This window comes from Mobula hypostoma, chromosome 10, assembly GCF_963921235.1.
Source record: "Mobula hypostoma chromosome 10, sMobHyp1.1, whole genome shotgun sequence".
Classification (NCBI taxonomy): Eukaryota; Metazoa; Chordata; class Chondrichthyes; order Myliobatiformes; family Myliobatidae; genus Mobula; species Mobula hypostoma.
In genome coordinates, this window is record NC_086106.1 from 82,871,446 (window position 1) to 82,889,633 (window position 18,188).

Genomic DNA, 18,188 nt, shown 5'->3' on the forward strand with positions numbered 1-18,188 from the left:
AGAAAGTCATGCTGAATAACTAATGACCATTATTTAACTGTGTGAACGTGGCTGATAGCAGCAAATCATAAACACAAGAGATTCGGCAGATACTGGAATATTTACCTTTCCCCTTCCTGCTTCCATTTCCCACTCTGGCTCCCCTCTTGCCTCTTCTCTTCATCTGCCTATCACCTCCCCTGGTGTCCTCCTCCTTCCCATTCTCCCATGGTCCACTCTCATCAACCATCAGAGTTCTTCTTCTCCAGCCCTTACTTCATCCTCTCTCCCTCACCCTCCTCACTTCACCTATCACCTTCCAGCTTGTACTCCTGCCACTTCCCCACTTTCGTATTCTGGCTTCTTCCCTCCTACTTTCCAGTCCTGATGAATGGTCTCAATACAGCGACTGTTTATTTTCCTCTATAGGTGCTGCCTGACCTGCTGAGTTCCTCTAGCATTTTGTGTGTTTAACTGATAGCAGAACAGCTTTGAAAGTTTTTAAATTAATTGATTTTTTTTTCAGTTGCTGGGAAATAAAAGTGATCTTTTGGCTACAATTATCCAAGACTCTACAGAGAGAGAACAGATGCATTGGAGTACTGCAGAGTACGTAACATATTAGAACATGTCAGTTATTTGTGATAAACTGACACTTTTGTTTTCCTGTATGTATATTTTTATGGCGACGTGTAGGTAACTGAATTAAGATCGAAGAATCCAACAAACATTTCAATGCTTACCAACAACAAACTTATAGTAATAAAATTATCAGTTTTTATTCCTATAGATAGTCATCTTTTAAATCAAAGAATATTCTATGCCAAGAAATGACTCCCCTACTGTTGCTTTGAAAACCACCTTCAAAAAAGGTGTTTTCCTACAGATATCTGCTCCTAGTCCCAAGGTAAAGTAATTTGAAATTCAGATGGAAGCAATTTAGGTTTTTGAGTTGAGCACTCAATATCCAGCATGTAATATTAATTCAGATTTATTATTTATTTCACATAAGCATTTGACAATTTCAAATAGGATTTTTCCACTTACTGAGTTATTGAAATTATTAATCCACTTACAGATGGTGTTCGTTTCCTTACTGAAAGAAAGAACTATAATACCAGTTTTAAGCATCACAGATATCTTTGTCTGTAGAGAAATGCTTGATTAAGGTTTGTCTCCTTATCTTAAAAGCTCATGGCTTTAAGTTCAAATTAAGAAACTTGATCACAAATTCTAGCCTGCAGAGTTGCTATGTTATAAGAGTGTCAGATGTCAGATGAGTTATTCAGAGTTCCATTTGTTCTTGCAAGTTTGAAAAGAACTGTTACCTTAGCCCCATATCTTAGGCTGCATTTTATCCCAGCCAAAATCCTGCAACAAATATAAAATTATTTGGACCTTTTGTTTCATTGCAGTTTGTTGGACTTTGCTGCATCTCCTTGCATTGAATTTCAAAAACCGCTTCATTGCTTGTGAAGCACATGAAGGTATCCGGAGCGTGTGAATGACATCCAATAAATACAAATCCGGAGCATGTTCAAACATAAGTTACAACTCATTTCCTTAATAATTTCTCTATTACTCTAATATTAGTCTTGAAATTCGAATAACTAACATTATGTCTGTTCACACTAGATGAATCTTCCATCGCATTAATATTATATTTTCTAATTATTCACTCACTACATGTTAAATAAGTGCAAAAAATTTGTGCCATAATTTTTACTATACTTTCGACTAGGCAGGAAGATGCCGGACTAAGTATTAAACGAAAAATGATGAATGAAATCTTCAGTACTCTTGAACTAGATCTGAGAAGTTTTGTAAACCTTTGTGATAAGATCAACCCATCAAACACCTTGCATTTACTGGTAATAGTGAGCCAGCGTGCACTGGCAGCTCAAGATTCTGACCCTCCTTACTTTATCAAATCTACATTTGGAAATAGTCTGGTGCACGTGAAGCGCAACTTTGACAAATGCATTGTAAGTAATTGATATTTTGTTCTATATTTTAATAAAGTGCTTATTATATTACTTCAATAGCAATAGCTATCAACAAAAAATATAGCTCTAATTCATGTTTTTCCATATCTTTACATAAGGTATTTCAGATGAGTTTTGTAACCATATAACCATATAACAATTACAGTACGAAACAGGCCATCTCGGCCCTTCTAATCCGTGCCGACCTCTTACCCTATCCTAGTCCCACCGACCTGCACTCAGCCCATAACCCTCCATTCCTTTCCTGTCCATATATCTATCCAATTTAACTTTAAATGACAATATAGAACCTGCCTCAACTACTTCTGCTGGAAGCTCATTCCACACAACTACCACTCTCTGAGTAAAGAAGTTCCCCCTCATGTTACCCCAAAACTTTTGTCCTCTAACTCTCAACCCATGTCCTCTTGTTTGAATCTTCCCCACTCTCAATGGAAAATGTCTAACCACATCAACTCTATCAATCACCCTCATAATTTTAAACACCTCTATCAAGTCCCCCCTCAACCTTCTACGCTCCAAAGAATAAAGATCTAACTTGTCCAACCTTTCTCTGTAACTTTGGAGATGAAACCCAGGCAACATTTTAGCAAACCTCCTCTGTACTCTCTCAATTTTATTGACATCTTTCCTATAATTCGGTGACCAGAACTGTACACAATACTCCAGATTTGGCCTTACCAATGCCTTATACAAATTCAACATTACATCCCAACTCCTATACTCAATGCTCTGATTTATAAAGGCCAGCAAACCAAAGGCTTTCTTTTCTACCCTATCCACATGAGATTCCATCTTCAGAGAACTATGCACCATTATTCCTAGATCTCTCTGTTCTACCAGCATTCTTTAATGCCCTACCATTTACCATGTATGTGCTATTTTGATTAGTTCTACCAAAATGTAGCACCTCACATTTTTCAGCATTAAACTCCATCTGCCATTTTGCAGCCCACTCTTCTAACTGTCCTAAATCTTTCTGCAAGTTTTGAAAACCTACCTCATCATCCACAACTCCACCTATCTTAGTATCATCTGCATACTTACTAATCCAATTTACCACCCCATCATCCAGATCATTAATATATATTACAAACAACATTGGACCCAGTACAGATCCCTGAGGCACACCGCTACACACAGTCCTCCAATCTGACACACATTTATCCACCACTACTCTCTGGCATCTCCCATCTAGCCACTGCTGAATCTATTTTACTACTTCCATATTAATGCCTAACAATTGAACCTTCCTAACTAACCTTCCGTGTGGAACCTTGTCAGAGGCCTTACTGAAGTCCATTTAGACAACATCCACCGTTTTACCCTCGTCAACTTTCTTAGTAACCTCATCAAAAAATTCAATAAGATTTGTCAAACATGACCTTCCACACACAAATCCATGTTGACTGTTCCTAATCAGACCCTGTCTATCCAGATAATTATATATACCATCCCAGGAATACTTTCCATCAATTTACCCACCACTGACGTCAAACTCACAGGCCGATAATTGCCAGGTTTACTCTTAGAACCCTTTTTAAACAAATGGAATCACATGAGCAATACGCCAATCCTCCGGCACCATCCCCGTTTCTAATGACATTTGAAATATTTCTGTCAGAGCCCCTGCTATTTCTACACTAACTTCTCTCAAGGTCCGAGGGAATATCTTGTCCGGACCCAGAGACTTATCCACTTTTATATTCCTTAAAAGTGCCAGTACCTCCTCTTCTTTAATTGTCATACTTTGTAGCATTGCTAAAATGATTTAAAGAGGACTTGAATTCATATGCTACCTTTCATGGCCTTGGATCACATTAAAATGCTCTGCAGCTGATGAAGTACTATTGAAATCACTTTTGTGATGTAGGAAATATAGCAACCTCTGAAAAATAGAAGTATATTATTGACTAAATGCAATCTGTTTTTGAGATGTTGAATAAAGATTAAATATATTCACGACACTGGAGATAAATCAATAGCACTTCAAAATAATGTGTATTTGCTAACGTATCATACAGGGTCTTTTTAATATTTTGACTGAAAGGTTACCACTGTCGGTACGTCTGACATTATAGCACTCCTTTTCTTCTGCTCACTTCTCAGTCAAGACTGAGAAGGGTTTGTATCCTGTTGTAATAAATCAAATATACAGCAGTGGGTGGCTTAAAACTTTGCCTGCTCAAACTGAAACAGAGCAGTTTTGTTTCTGAAGAATTTGCTCAAAGCCATTATCTCAGTAGAATACCATACAGTATTTACTTTAGAGGATTGCTATCAAAATTGAGCTTCCTGTCAGTTGATTTCAGATGCATATGTGAAGTTTATAATTATATTTAGTCATTTCAGTGATTAAGCAAATGATATCATTGCATTTAATTTAATATTTGAATTCTCATATTTAAATTATTTCCTCTGCAAGTTTTTAATAGGTGGTATTTTGAGATTTAGAATGTAGCCCAACAAAGCAATTTAAAAATATGCTGACTGTGTAACTTCCTTTTTGAGATTGGTAGTCAGCCATATGTTACTTTTGAAATATAGATGTCCTGGGGCACAAAGTGTTGACAGAACACAATCAGGAGCAGAAAGAGGTGGCCACGGAAGTCAGCAGATCCAAAGAGGTAGAAGAACCAGTAAGCCTGAGAGAAGTAGAGAGTGAATGATGAAGTGCATCAGGATGAAGCAACTGAGCTGTCAGGTTGCAGTGAGGGGAAGCAGAGTACTGACTGAAAGCCTTCAAGTTGAGGAGTTGAGCACAATGAATAGTGAAGTACAAGAGAAGGAGACCGGAAATGAGTGTTGAACGGGGAAACTGAAATGGATATTTAAGTAACACTATTCTGAAGCAAAATGGGGCAACAAATAGAAGAGAACAATAAAGTTGAGAAAGGAATAATGGAAAAGTGGTAAAGATGGCCAGGGAGTTGGACAGATATTTGATATTACCAAAGTATCAAGGTGATACTGGGGTGAAGAAATTCCTGGAAGGTGACAACATACTGAAAAAAAGGTAAAAGGCAACAGGAAGAGCATGCATGTGACAAATGCTGCTGGGAGTTGAAATATCATCTGCTTCAGCTTTTTTTCTGGCTTTTAAATATGCTTAAGTATGCTCTTCATACATTTTCTGTGGAAATAAAAACAAATCAATATTCTGATGATGCGTGTGATGTTCACTGGTCACTCTTTCCACAGATGTTGCCTGATGGAGTTCTTACACCATTTCTGTTTTTGTTACAGAATCCGGCTATTAAGCATTTTCAGCTGCTTTCCCCAATATGCAGACCAAAGTTTTTTTTTTTCATTTCCAGCTGTAACTCTCCACCTTTGATGCTTTTACATAATAAAAGGGAAATGTAAAACTGTCGTACATCCATCTTCTAAATCTGACTGAATGAACCACCAGCGGCCACTCAATGATTAGGATTTATTAGCAACTGCAAATTAATAAGGCAGGGCAAGCAGAAAAACCATTATTGGAGTGGACAATGTAAGAGTGGGGATTTGAGGTTTTAGCTCTTCAAGGCCTCAGCAAGGAGAGGCTTGATTGAAAGAAGGCAAAAAGCTGCAGATAAGATTTTTTTCAGTTTATTTATTTTTTCCTTATTTATAATTGCATGGTTGGAGCAGTAAGAATGCCAGTCAGGATAGTTGAATGCTTCTCTTGCAGGTCGTAGGAAGGCAAGTTCCTGATGACTTTACCTGCGAGAAGTGCATCCAGCTGCAGCTTCTAACACTCCATGTTAAGGAGTTGGAACTGGAATAGAATGAACTCCAGATGATTTGGGAGGCTGAGGGGGTGAGAGACAGGACAGATAGAAAGGTAGTTACACCCAAGGAGCAGGACACAGGAGACTAGGTGACAGGCAGGAAGTTGAAAGGGGTTAAGTAGCCAGTGCAGAGTACCGCTGCGGCAATCCACCGCAACACGAGGTACGCCACTGGATTCTGTTGGGGATCACCTAGTAAAGGAAAGTCACAGCGGTCAGGTCTCTGGCACTAAATCTGGTTCTGTGGATCAGAAGTGAAGGGGAAGAAGAGGTGAACTGTGCTGATATGGGATTCATTAGTTAGGGGAATGGTAAGGAGGTTCTGTCTACAAGAATGAGATTTCTGAATGGTACGTTACCTCCCGAATGCCAGAATCCAGGACATCTCGGATCGAGTTTTCAGCATTCTTAAATGGGAGGGTGAGCAGCCAGAGGTTCTGGTCCATATAGGTATCAATGACATAGGTAGAAAGAGGAAAGAGGTTCTACAAAGTGAGTTCATGGTTTAGGTGCTAAGTTAAAAGACCAATTTCGACCAATTGCTCAGTTCCGACCAATCTCACTCCTGAATGTGGAGGGGAAGATTATGTTTGGCATTCTGACAGAAAGAATATCTTCATTTGTGATGGAGAATGGATTGGTAAATACATCTATGCAGAAGGCAGGAAAACCTGGCTTCCTGGGATGCCTTGAACATTCTAGTATGATATGGCATACCATCCAGGAGTCGAAAAGATTGAGAAGAAATCTGGCTGTAGTTTGACTTGATCTGGCAGATGCGTATGGTTCTGTTCCCCATGTCCTGATTAAGTTTGCGATAGAATTCCTATGGATTCCTGCTAAGGTGAGGAACTTTGTTATGCAGTACTACAATGATTTCCGGATGAGGTTTTCCACTCAGCAGTTTACAACTAGGTGGCAGAGCTTGGATGTTGGAATCCCAATGGGATGTGCGATTTCACCCATCCTTTTTGTGTTAGCCATTGAGGTCATTGTGAGGGCTGCAGAATCAGTGGGACCAGGTGTCGCACTTGATAGCGGGGGGGAGTTACCACCAATACGAGCATTCATGAACGATCTCACCCTTTTGGGTCCCAGCACGGAGGCAGTGGAAAATGTACTATCTAGACTCGAGGAACTAATGGACTGGGGAAGAATGAAGTTCAAGACCAAGAAGTCAAGGAGCCTTGTTCTTAGGAGAGGAAAACTGTTTGACTTTCATTTCACCCTTTGGGGAGAGGAGATTCCATCCATTCAGGATCAACCAGTTAAGAGTCTCGGATGATGGTACACAGAGGAGCTGAGAGACGCCAAGAGGGTTCAAGATGTCTGTCAACAAGTTTGACTTGCCTGCCTGGACTGATGCCACGGATAATGTGGCCACTAACTGTCTATGAAGTGGCAATGTCCCATGTGAGGCAATGGAACGGAAGATCAACAAGTATGTGAAGAAGCGGCTTGGAGTACCAAGCAGCCTCACCAATGTTGCAATCCACAGTAGCCAGACAAATCTTACCATCCCAGTGCAATCCCTTGTTGAAGAGGTCAAGTTAGCCAAGGTAAGATCATTCTTGATTCTTCGAGACTCAAAAGACCCTGTCATCAAGAACACCCAGCCGGATGAGAGATCAGGCAGGAAGTGGTCAGCCCGTGTAGCAGTTGATGAGGCAGAGTCTAGACTGAACACAAGGAGACGGTTGGGGCTATCCAGCTAGGCCACCAGGGACTTGGATGGACAACCCACAAGTGGTGGTCATCTTCTACAGGTAAGGAGCACCGTGAGCTTGTAACACAAGAAATACGAGAGGTAGAGGAGGAGAAGAGGTTAGCTAAAGCAGCTGGCCTGGCCAAACAAGGGGCTTGGACCTGGTGGGAAAGTGTTGAACAATGACATCTATCTTGGAATGTTCTGTGGCAGATGGAACCGATCTGCATTTCTTTTTTATGCAGAGCAGCGTACGATCTGCTCCCAACACCTGCCAACCTCAGCACTTGGTATGAAGGTAAGATAGACAGGTGTGCTGCTTGTGGCGAGAAGGGAACACTTCAACATATTTTGAGTGCATGCAGAGTCAATCTTTCCAGCGGCATGTACACTTGGAGACAACGAAGTTCTCAAAGTTATAACAGAAGCGGTTGAGCAGAGTACTTCAGCACAACTTATCTCATGCCCCATGCTGCACAGAACATCGCATATCATTTGTGAAAGAAGGCTCCAAGTCAAGGGTGTACTGTGCAGGCTCACGATCAAGCATACTTTCTTCAGCCAATGATTGGTGTGTCAAGGCTGACCTGGACGGGAAAGGCAGTTTCCCGGAGCAAATAGCTTTCACCACATTGCGTCCAGATATAATCGTATGGTCTGACACCAGTAGAGAAATGGTTATTGGTGAACTCACAGTCCCCTGGGAAGACAACATCGATGAAGCCCATGAGCGCAAGTTAGCCAAGTATGCAGAATTAAGATCAGAGTGCAGAGACAGAGGATGGAAGGTCTCATGCTATCCATTCGAAGTAGACTGCCATGGGTTTATTGCGTTCGCTTTCCAGAAGTGGCTGCGTGACCTTGGCTTCACTAGAAGAGAGATCAAGTCAACCAGCAGGGCTGTAGCTGAGGCAGCAGAGAAAGGATCAGCATGGGTGTGGACCAAGTATGTCCAGAGGGGCAGATAGTCAGTCAGTGTATACATCTTTTGCAAACCCTTCAGTAGTTGCATAGACACCTGAAGAGCATTCTATCTGTTGGATGGAAGTGACCAACAACTCTGATGGAGGCAGATACCAAGTTTTTAAGCTCACCAGTGGGAGGTGGTGCTGTAGCACTGCTGGACCACCACCTCGAGGGAGTCTTGATCATAAGTGGGCCAAAACACCTGAAGACAGGTGGCAGATCAACTGATGATCCCACTGGTGATAGCACAGGACAGTTAATATCTTAGTCCACGTGTTTTTTTTTTTCAGTTCTAAAGACAAGGCCTCCAGGATTGTGATCTTAGGATTCCTACCCATCCCATGTGCTAGTGAGGCTAGAAATAGGAAGACCATACCATTTAACACATGGCTAAGGAGTTAATATATGAGGGAGGGTTTCAGATGTTTGGGTCATTTGGCTCTCTTCCAGGGAATGAGGGACCTGTACAGAGGAGTTGGTTTGAATCTAAACTGGAAAAGGACTAATATTCGAGCGGGATGGTTTGCGAGTACTGCACGGGGTGTTTAAACTGGAGTTGCAGAGGAATGGGAGCCAGAGTGCTGGACAGATTGTAGAAAGGTTGTGGCAACGGATATTGTTAAGACCTTAGACAAAGTCAGGAAACAAAAGGTTGAGCACGGTGGGGCTAATGTTCTGAGCTGCATATATTTCAATGCAAGGAGTATTGTAGGAAAGGCAGATGAGCTCAATGCATGGATCAACGCATCGAGTTATGATATTGTAGCCATTGGTGACACTTGGTTGCAGGAGGAACAGGACTGGCAGCTCAGTATTCCAGGGTTCAGTTATTTTTGATGTGATCAAGCACAAGAGACTATAGGGGGAGAGATGGCATTACTAATCAGGGAAAATTTCACAGCAATGCTCAGTCAAAACAGACTGGAGAACTTGCTTAGTGAGGTTTTATGGGTGGAATTGAAGAATAAGGAAGGTATGACCATGTTAATGCAGCTATATTACAGACCACCCAGCAGTCCATAGGATTTAGAGGAACAGATTTGTGGAGAGATAACAGTCTGTTGCAAGAAACATAAGGTTCTGATAGTAAGTGATTTACTTTCCACATATTTATTGGAACTCCTGTATTGTAAAAGAACTAGATAGAGTTCACCAAATATGTTCAGAAAGTTTCTTTCATCAGTATATAGAAGTCCTAACTGGAGAGTCTGTGCAACACTTGATCTCCTATTAGGGAATGAGACTGGGCAGGTGACAGAAGTTTGTGTAGGTACTGAGGAGTGCAATAGAACAAGGGGGTCTGGGAATATAGTTCCATAATTCATTGAAAGTGTCATCACATGTAGATTAGGTGGTGAAGAAAGCATTTGCCACATCAGCCTTCATAGATCAAAGTACTGATTACTGGAGTTGGGATGTTATGTTGAAGTTGTGTCAGATGTTAGTGGAGCCTAATTTGGAGCACTGTGGGCTGGTTTGATCACCTACTTACCGAAAAATGTAAATAAAATAGAAAGAATACAGAGAAAATTTACAAGAATGTTGCAGGGACTAGGAGGATCTGAGTTTTAAGGAAATAGTGAATTGGTTAGAACTTTATTCCCTAGAATGTAGAGGATTGAGGGGAGATTTGATGGAGGTATGAGGTATATAGGTAGGATAAATGAAAGCAGACTCTTTTCCACTGAGGTTGAGTGAGGCTACAACTAGAGGTCATGGGTTAAGGGTGAAAGTTGAAAAGTTTAAAGGGAACATGATGGGGAACTTCTTCACTCACGAGTGGTGAGATTGTGGAACGAGCTGTCGGCACAAGTGGTGGATGCAATTACAATTTCAACATTCAAGAGAAGTTTGGACAGGTACGAAGATAGGAGGGGTATGGAGGATTAAAGTCCAGGTGCAGATCAGTGAGACTAGGCAGTTTAAATGGTTTGACATAAACTAGATGGGCTGAAGGACCTGTTTCTGTGCTGTCATTTTTTTATGTCTATGATTATATGACTCTTCCATAGACAATAGAAATAGCTGAAACAAAGTGTGTACTGCCATGAGTAATGGTGGTCAGCAACCTCGTCCACTATTCACTTAATTCCTATTTTACAACCCTGATCCTTAGTCTCCCACTGCTTATTTTATTTTTTTAATCATTTGAGTATCCTGCAGTTTTTTGATCAGGCCTACCCTATATTTTCCATTTATAATGATTCTAATGAAGCAGCAGTGAGCCACCTCCTTGAACCACTACAGTTATTCTAGTGAAGGTACTTATGTTTTCTGTATGCTAGTAAGTTCATGGGTTTAGATTCAATTGTAATAAATAGTGTGCAGGGGTTTGGAGAGGAACTGAGGATGGTGAGTTCCTATGGACATGTTGCCTTTGTTCTTTATGGAGATTGCAGGTTTGGAAGGTGCTGTTTGAGCAGCCTTGGCAAGCAAGTGAAATGCATTTTGTAAATGGTGTTAGCATTATCATAAACATAAGAGATTCTACAGGTGATGCAAATCCACAACAACACATACAAAATGCTGGAGGAACTCAGCAGGTCAGGCTGCATCTATGGAAATGAAAAAACAGTTGACGTTTCAGGCTTAGACCCTTCGTTGGACTGGAAAGGAAGGAGGAAGAAACCAGATTTAAAAAAAGGTGGGAGAAGGCTGTAATGTATGGATCTATTTCTTTTAGAACAATGACTCCCTTTTGTACTACGTATGGACTGATAATTTACCTATGCGAGTTGATCTGTTATCTACGCATACGCATTGATCTCTTGCTCTCTCTCGTGAATACACCAATTAAAGCCACTTCCAACTTGAGTGCTCTTATTTAATTGATATGTAGTTTCACAGAAACTACAAAGTGGCAACGAGTACAAACCTGAATGCCAGAGAATATCACCAACTGCACCAACATTTATGGGACAATTACAGGACCAGACGGCAAGGGGAGAGTTAAACAGTACGGAGAAGGACTTCATGGATACTAACAAAGGGATGCATGAGTAACTGCATAGTACACAGTGAAAGATGCATAACTAACAAAGTTAAAGTGAAAATAACGTGGCAATGGCTTTAGTCGGGAAAGTTGATGAATTTGATAGTACTAATGAAGGCTGGGAGTCGTATACAGAGAGGGTTGAACTGTATTGTAAGTCAAACAACATGGATGAGGAAAAGAAAGTATGCACACTTCTTAGCTTAATGGGTGCTAAAACGTACAGGCTGTTTTGCAATCTAGGAACTACTGAAAAGCCAGCAAGCAAGACATGCGACTAAGTTGTTGCGATTTTACAAAATCACTTGAGCCCTAAACCACTGGTAATAACTGAAAGATTTAGATTTCACAAAAGGAGCCAGTCAAAGGATTAAAGCATTTCTGAATACATTGCAGTACTGCGCAAACTTTCCCAATACTGTGACTTTAGAGATGGACTCTCTAATGTTTGTATGTGACATACATAGACAAAGCACTCAAAAGAGGCTACTGTCAGAAGGAGACCTAACCTTAGAACAGGCATTGACCATTGCAATATCATTAGACAGAAAAAGATGGTGCAAAAAACCAAAAATACTATCAATATGGCAAATCGTCCCATGATGCAAATGACTGTTAGTTCAAGGAAAAAGTCTGCAGAAAGTGTCACAAACAAGATCACATAGAGAGAACATACAAGTCAGATAAAAAGCACAGCCAAAGAAAAAGACCACACCCACTGGAAAAATTTCAAACACAAAACTAAGCAAATGCATAAAGTGACCAAGTGTGTACCAGAACGAGACAACACAGTGCCAGACAAAGGGAAGCTGTCATGCCTAGAACTGCATGGTATTACTGAATCAGATCACAAATTCATATGGATCATAATAGATGTCAAACTAAAAATAGAGCTACATACAGGGTCAGTTTTGTCTATAATTTTAGAGGCTGATTACAACAGACTTTTTAAAGCTACCATTAGAGAAGGCCTCAGTGATGCTGAAGACCTACACAGAGGAAAAAGTGTCTCCCAAAGGCAAACTGAAAGTGAATGTGATGTACGGATGCCAAACACAACAGTTAGAGCTTTGTGTTGAAAAGTGGAGGGCCAGCACTTTTTGGACATGAATGGTTAAGAAGAATCCAACAAAGCTGTCACACAATCAAAGCTCTCAATGTGCCACCCAGATAGTAGCACGAACCAGAGATTGTCACAACTGCTTAATTCTAATGAGAAGATGTTAGAGAATCTGCATGAAAAACACCTGGGTACATTCAAGGTGAAGTGTCTCACCCGGAGTTAAGTGTGGTGGCTGGGAATAGATAGATGGAAGACTTGATCAAAACCTCTTCCGGATGCCAAAAAATTCAAAATGCACCCCCATAGGCACCATTATACCTGTGGGAGTGGCCATCTCCACCATGGCAAAGAGTACATATTGGCTTTGCTGGGCCATTTATGGACTCCATGTTTCTGATTTCTGTAGATGCTCATTCAAAGTGGCCAGAGGTCATGCCAATGAAGTGAACCACCTCAGAAAAGACTGTTTCTTATCTGAGGACTATCTTCACCAGAAATGGCATACCAGAACAAATTGTGAGTGACAACTGACCACAATCCACATCAGAAGAGTTTAGACTATTCATGAAGAAAATTGGCATTAAATATAACAAATCAGCTCTGCACCACCCAGCAATGAATGGGTTAGTTGAAAGATTTATTGAAACCTTCAAGAAGTCCATTAAAGCTATGGACAAGGAGGTAATTTCTCTACAGCACAAGGTGGGCAATTTCCTTCTCGTGTATCAGAGCTCTGTTAAGTGACGGCAAATCAAACATCTGCAATGCTGTTCATGAGCAGGAACCTGAGATCTTGCATAGATCTCCTGAAACCAGATCTACAGTGGGAAGTGCAGAATAAACATGTCAACCAGTTGCCAAGTAAATCAGCAAGGAGCTTTGAGTTTGAATTAGAAGTCCTAGCACATGATTACCGAGAAGATAAGTGGACAGCTACAAGAACTGGACCATTGATGTACACAGTGGATGTTGAAGGTCATACATGGAAACAACACGTGGACCAGATACTGAATGCTCAACTGACAAGCACACCTGAGTCAAACACATCCAACAAGAAAGACACATTACTGCTATCAAACTTGCTTCTCAGTGATGATCATGTCACTGACAGCAATGTCACACCGGCAACTGAGAATGGTGTCGTTGACAAGCCACCTGCCAAACCCGATGCCACTCCACAGGTCCAGAAGCGCTACCCTGAAAGAAACAGAGCCCCACCACCCAAAAGACTAAATATTTAGTATAGTGAAGTTAGTTATGGACTGTTATTTTGGAAGTATGTCATTTGAAAATGGTTTGTGAAAGGAAAATTGAATGTTTTGTACATATACAGTTTTATGTTACATTAATCTAAAGGGGCAGCAAGTGGAATGTATGGATCTATTTGTTTTAGAGCAATAACTCCCTTTAGCACTACGTATGCACTGATAACTTACCTATGCGCATTGATCTGTTGAATACATGCGTATTGATCTCTTTCTCCCTCTCCCACACTGCAACGTTAATACTTCCTGCATGCATGTTTTTACTTAATTGATATGTGGTTGCACAGACACAACGGGGGAAGGAGGACAAAGTAGAATGTGATAGGTGAAGCCTGGTGGGTAGGATAGATAAAAGTTGGAGAAGTAGGAATCGGAGAAGTAGGAATCTGAAAGAGAAGGAGGAGAGACACCCGGGGGAGGTAATGGGCAGGGAGGAGAAGAGGTAAGAGTCCAGAGTAGGGAATAGAAGAAGAGGGAATGGGGAGGGGAAAAGGAAAAGAAACAAAAGGAATAATTGATTGATAGAAGTAGAGACGAGTTGAAAGGCCATGGGATAAGTACTTGAATAAGAGGGGGAACTTGCAGGACTGTTGGAAGAGGTAGACATGAAGTAGTTCAGGATTGAATGACCTTTTGTGCTGGAACTAGTCTGATTCAGACAAACTGTAAGATCGATGGATGTAAACAATAGATATGCATTGCAACAATACAATATGTTCCTGTGATAAGTGTGCATGGTTGGAAAGGTAATCTTTGAGAAAGTTGTGTAATATTTTACTTTGAGTAATTTTTTAACTCCCCTAGTTATATTTATTGTTTTATTTTAATTCAGTCTGGTTTGTGCAAGCAAATAGAAGAAGCTAAGGTTCCAAAGAAGACCAAGATTGGTATTCTGCCATTTGTTATTGGATTTGAGGAATTTTTAACCGTCGCTGAAACCATCTTCAAGAATGCTGAGCGAAGAGGCGATTTGGACAAAGCTTACCATAAATTAATTGCAACAGTCTTCACAAGCAGTAAGTAAATATTTCCAAAGAAGAGGCATATGTGTAAAAGCAGATAACCTTCAAACTTGTGGTGCCTAACAACAGGAATTCTGCAGATGCTGGAAGTTGAAGCAACTTTTATGTGTGCAACTTGTGGTGCCTTCCCACTTAAGGCTCTTAGATTATGCTCAGTGCAAGATCTCCCAATCCATTAGATTGACTTGCTCTTCTAAATGTAGTTTATGTGGATCAATTGTGGGTTATGTTCCTGCCAGGCTAATACAAGTTTTTATTGAGTAACACTGCTGCTGAAAAGAGAATGCAATTCTACATATGGCTCCTCCCCCACCGCAGTACTCTGTCCACTCACCCACTAGAAGTATTTTGCGGTGGCTAACTATTCTAACAATCAGCGTGTGGGAGGAACCCGAGTACCCAGGGAATACCTGATCACAGGGAAAACATGCAAATTCAATGCAGACATCATTGGAGGTCAAGGAGTGTGAGACAATAGCTGTACTAATTGCATCACTATGCCATTGTGATTTCTCTAATTCAGGGATAAATTTCTTGTTTATAAATCTATATTAGAAAACTAAATTATTTTTAAAATCTAATCTTAAAATTGATTCGACATTTTTAAGTTTTGCATGTTCTGGCCTCAGTAAAGGCCTTACCATTGTCCCCGTTCGCCCACACCTCAGTGAGTTCTGAGCACGCCATGACATCAAGTTCCTTCCACCGATTTCGTCTCCGAGCCCACTTCTTTGGAAAGAATTCCACAACCCACACTGATGACCCCTTCACCTGTCTTCAAACTTCTTCCTGCCTCCTCTATTCAGACACCCCACTCTGGTTCTTTGCCTGCTTTGAAGCTTTTCATCTCAAATTGCCAATGAGACATCAACAGTCTTGTATTCAGCACGCCTCTCCCCTCCTTGAATATTACCCTCTCTGAATGCATGCCCTCCACTCTCTCTGCATCAAGCACAAATCTACTATCAAATCGCTGTCAAAGGGGGTCCTGTTACAGTATGTGCACTGACTTCTACCTTGCTGAGGCCAAGTAACAACTCTGAGACAGCTTTTCGTACCTACACCTTGAAGAGGACCCCACTCTGGACCATCAGAAAACTGTCCCAGACACCATCACTGACCTCATCAACTCTGAAGAACTGCACGCGCTGCCACCATACTCATAGTTCCCTAACGCTGCATTGCTCGTTTCCACCTCCTACCCAAGATCCACAAGCCTGACTGTCCAGATCGGCCTATCGTCTCTGCCTGCTCCTGCCCCACTAAACTCATGTTCTCATACTTTGATTCCATTCTATTCCTCTTGGTCCAGTCCCTTCCCATCTACATCTGTGACAATTCTCATGCACTTGATCTCCTCAGTAGCTTAGAATTCCTTGGCCCTGACCACTTCATTTGCACCATGGGTGTTCAGTCCCTATACGCTCCTATCCCCTATCAAGAAGACCTCAAAGCTGTCAGCTTCTTTCTTAACAGAAGAACCAACCAATTCCCTTCCATCACCACTACCGCCCTCTGTTTGACAGAACTGTTCCTCATCCTCAACAGTTTTTCCTTTGGCTCCTCCCACTTTCTCCAGACTTGAGGATGGGCCCCAGCTATGTCTGCTTCTTCGTTAGCTATGTAGGACAGTCCATATTCAAAGCCTTCCCCAGTAAGACTCCCCAACTCTTCCTTCGCTACATTGGCAACTGCATTGATGCTGTTTCATTAACCTATGCTGAGCTCTTCAATTTCATCAACTTTGCCCCTAATTTCTACCTTGCTCTTAAATTCACTTGGTCTATTCCTGACTCCTCCTCTTCCTTTTCTCAAATTTTTTTGTCTCAATCTCTGGAGACAAACTGTTGACTAACATCTTTTATAAACCTACCAATTCCCACAGTTATCTTGACTATACCTCTTCCCACCGTATCTTCTCTAAAAATGATATTACCTTTTCTCAGCCTCTGTCGCATCGGTTCCTAGGATGCTGCATTCTTTTTCAGGACATCAGAGTTGGCCTCCTCCTTCAAGGAATGGGGTTTTTCTTCCTCCACTATTGATGCTGCCCTCACACTCATCTTCTCCATTTCCCTGACATCCATGGTCACCCCATCTTCCCACCCTCTTAACAGTGGTAGAGTTTCTCTTGTCCTTATCTACCACACCATAAACCTCTGCATCTACCTCATCATCCTCCACAGCTTTTGCCGTCTCCAAAGGGATCCTACCATTAAACATATCATTATCTCCCCCCCCCTTTCGCTTTCCCCAGGAATCATTCCCTCTGTGATTCCCTTGTTCAGTCGTCCCTTCCTACTAATCACCCTCCCGTCACTTATCCCAGCAAGCGGCCTATGTGCTACACCTGCCCATTCACCTCCTTTCTCACCTCCATTCAGGGCCCCAAACAGTTCTTCCAGTGGAGGGAACACTTCACCTGCAAATCTGCTGGGGTCGTCTATTGTGTACGTTACTCCTGATGCGGCCTCCTCTACATTGGTGAGACCCGTCGTAAATAGCGGGAACTGCTTCATCAAGTACCTCCGCTCCACCTGTCAAAAGCAGAACTTTGTGGTGGCCAAATATTTTTATTCCCATTCCCATTCCAACATGTCGATCCATGTCCTCCTTTTGTGCCATGATGAGGCCATACTTTCTATCCCCTCTCCTCTTCTTCCATTCCCCACTCTAGCTTTTTACCTCTTCTTACCTGCCTATCACTTCCACTTGGCCCACCCCCCTTCCTTTTCTCCTATGGTCCACTGTCCTCTCCTGTCAGAATCCTTCTTCTCCCACCCTTTACCTTTCCCACCCACCTGGCTTTACCTTTCACCTTCTAGCTAGCCTCTTTCCCCTCCTACTTCTTTTTTATTCTGGGGTCTTACCTATTCCTTTTCAGTCCAGAAGAAGGGTCTTGGCCCAAAACATTGACTGTTTATTTATTTCCATGGATGCTGTCCGACCAGCTGAGTTCCTCCAGTATTTTATGTGTGTTGCTTTGGATTTTCAACATCTGTAGATTTCATGTTTAAATTATGCACTTGTCCATTAAAAGCATTTTTACACATTAGAATAAGATTCTTTTGCACAGTTCAATCTGTTAAGTCCTTCATACGAGATCAAGAATTTTACTTAAATAATTAACTTTAATCTTTTTGTTTATATTTCAAGTTAAAAACATTGCTTTAATGAATTTGAAGATTCCTCCTGATGTTGTTATAATGGAGAACTTTCACCAAATCTACTGCTTCCTCTCCGAAATGAAGATCAGCAGTCTTGAAGATAGGAAAAAGGAAGCCTACCAACAATACTCGGAACATCTTAACCTCTATGTTACTAAATATCTGGGACAGCCATTGGAGAAACTAAATGTCTGTATCTTAATTGTATCTTTCAAAGTGAAAAGTGTTCATGATTTTGCTTGTTTTA

The 18,188-nt window shown here is 41.3% G+C and overlaps 1 protein-coding gene across 1 annotated transcript in view; it reads left to right on the plus strand.

Moving 5' to 3' along the window:
• LOC134353353 (exocyst complex component 1-like) overlaps positions 1–18,188 on the plus strand; it is a 107,003-nt gene that overhangs the window by 75,941 nt on the left and 12,874 nt on the right. Inside the window, exons 13-16 of the mRNA XM_063061387.1 lie at positions 506–588; positions 1,721–1,964; positions 14,585–14,768; positions 17,931–18,130. Of these exons, the coding sequence (XP_062917457.1) occupies positions 506–588; positions 1,721–1,964; positions 14,585–14,768; positions 17,931–18,130 (711 nt within the window). The remainder of the gene's footprint in view (positions 1–505; positions 589–1,720; positions 1,965–14,584; positions 14,769–17,930; positions 18,131–18,188) is intronic.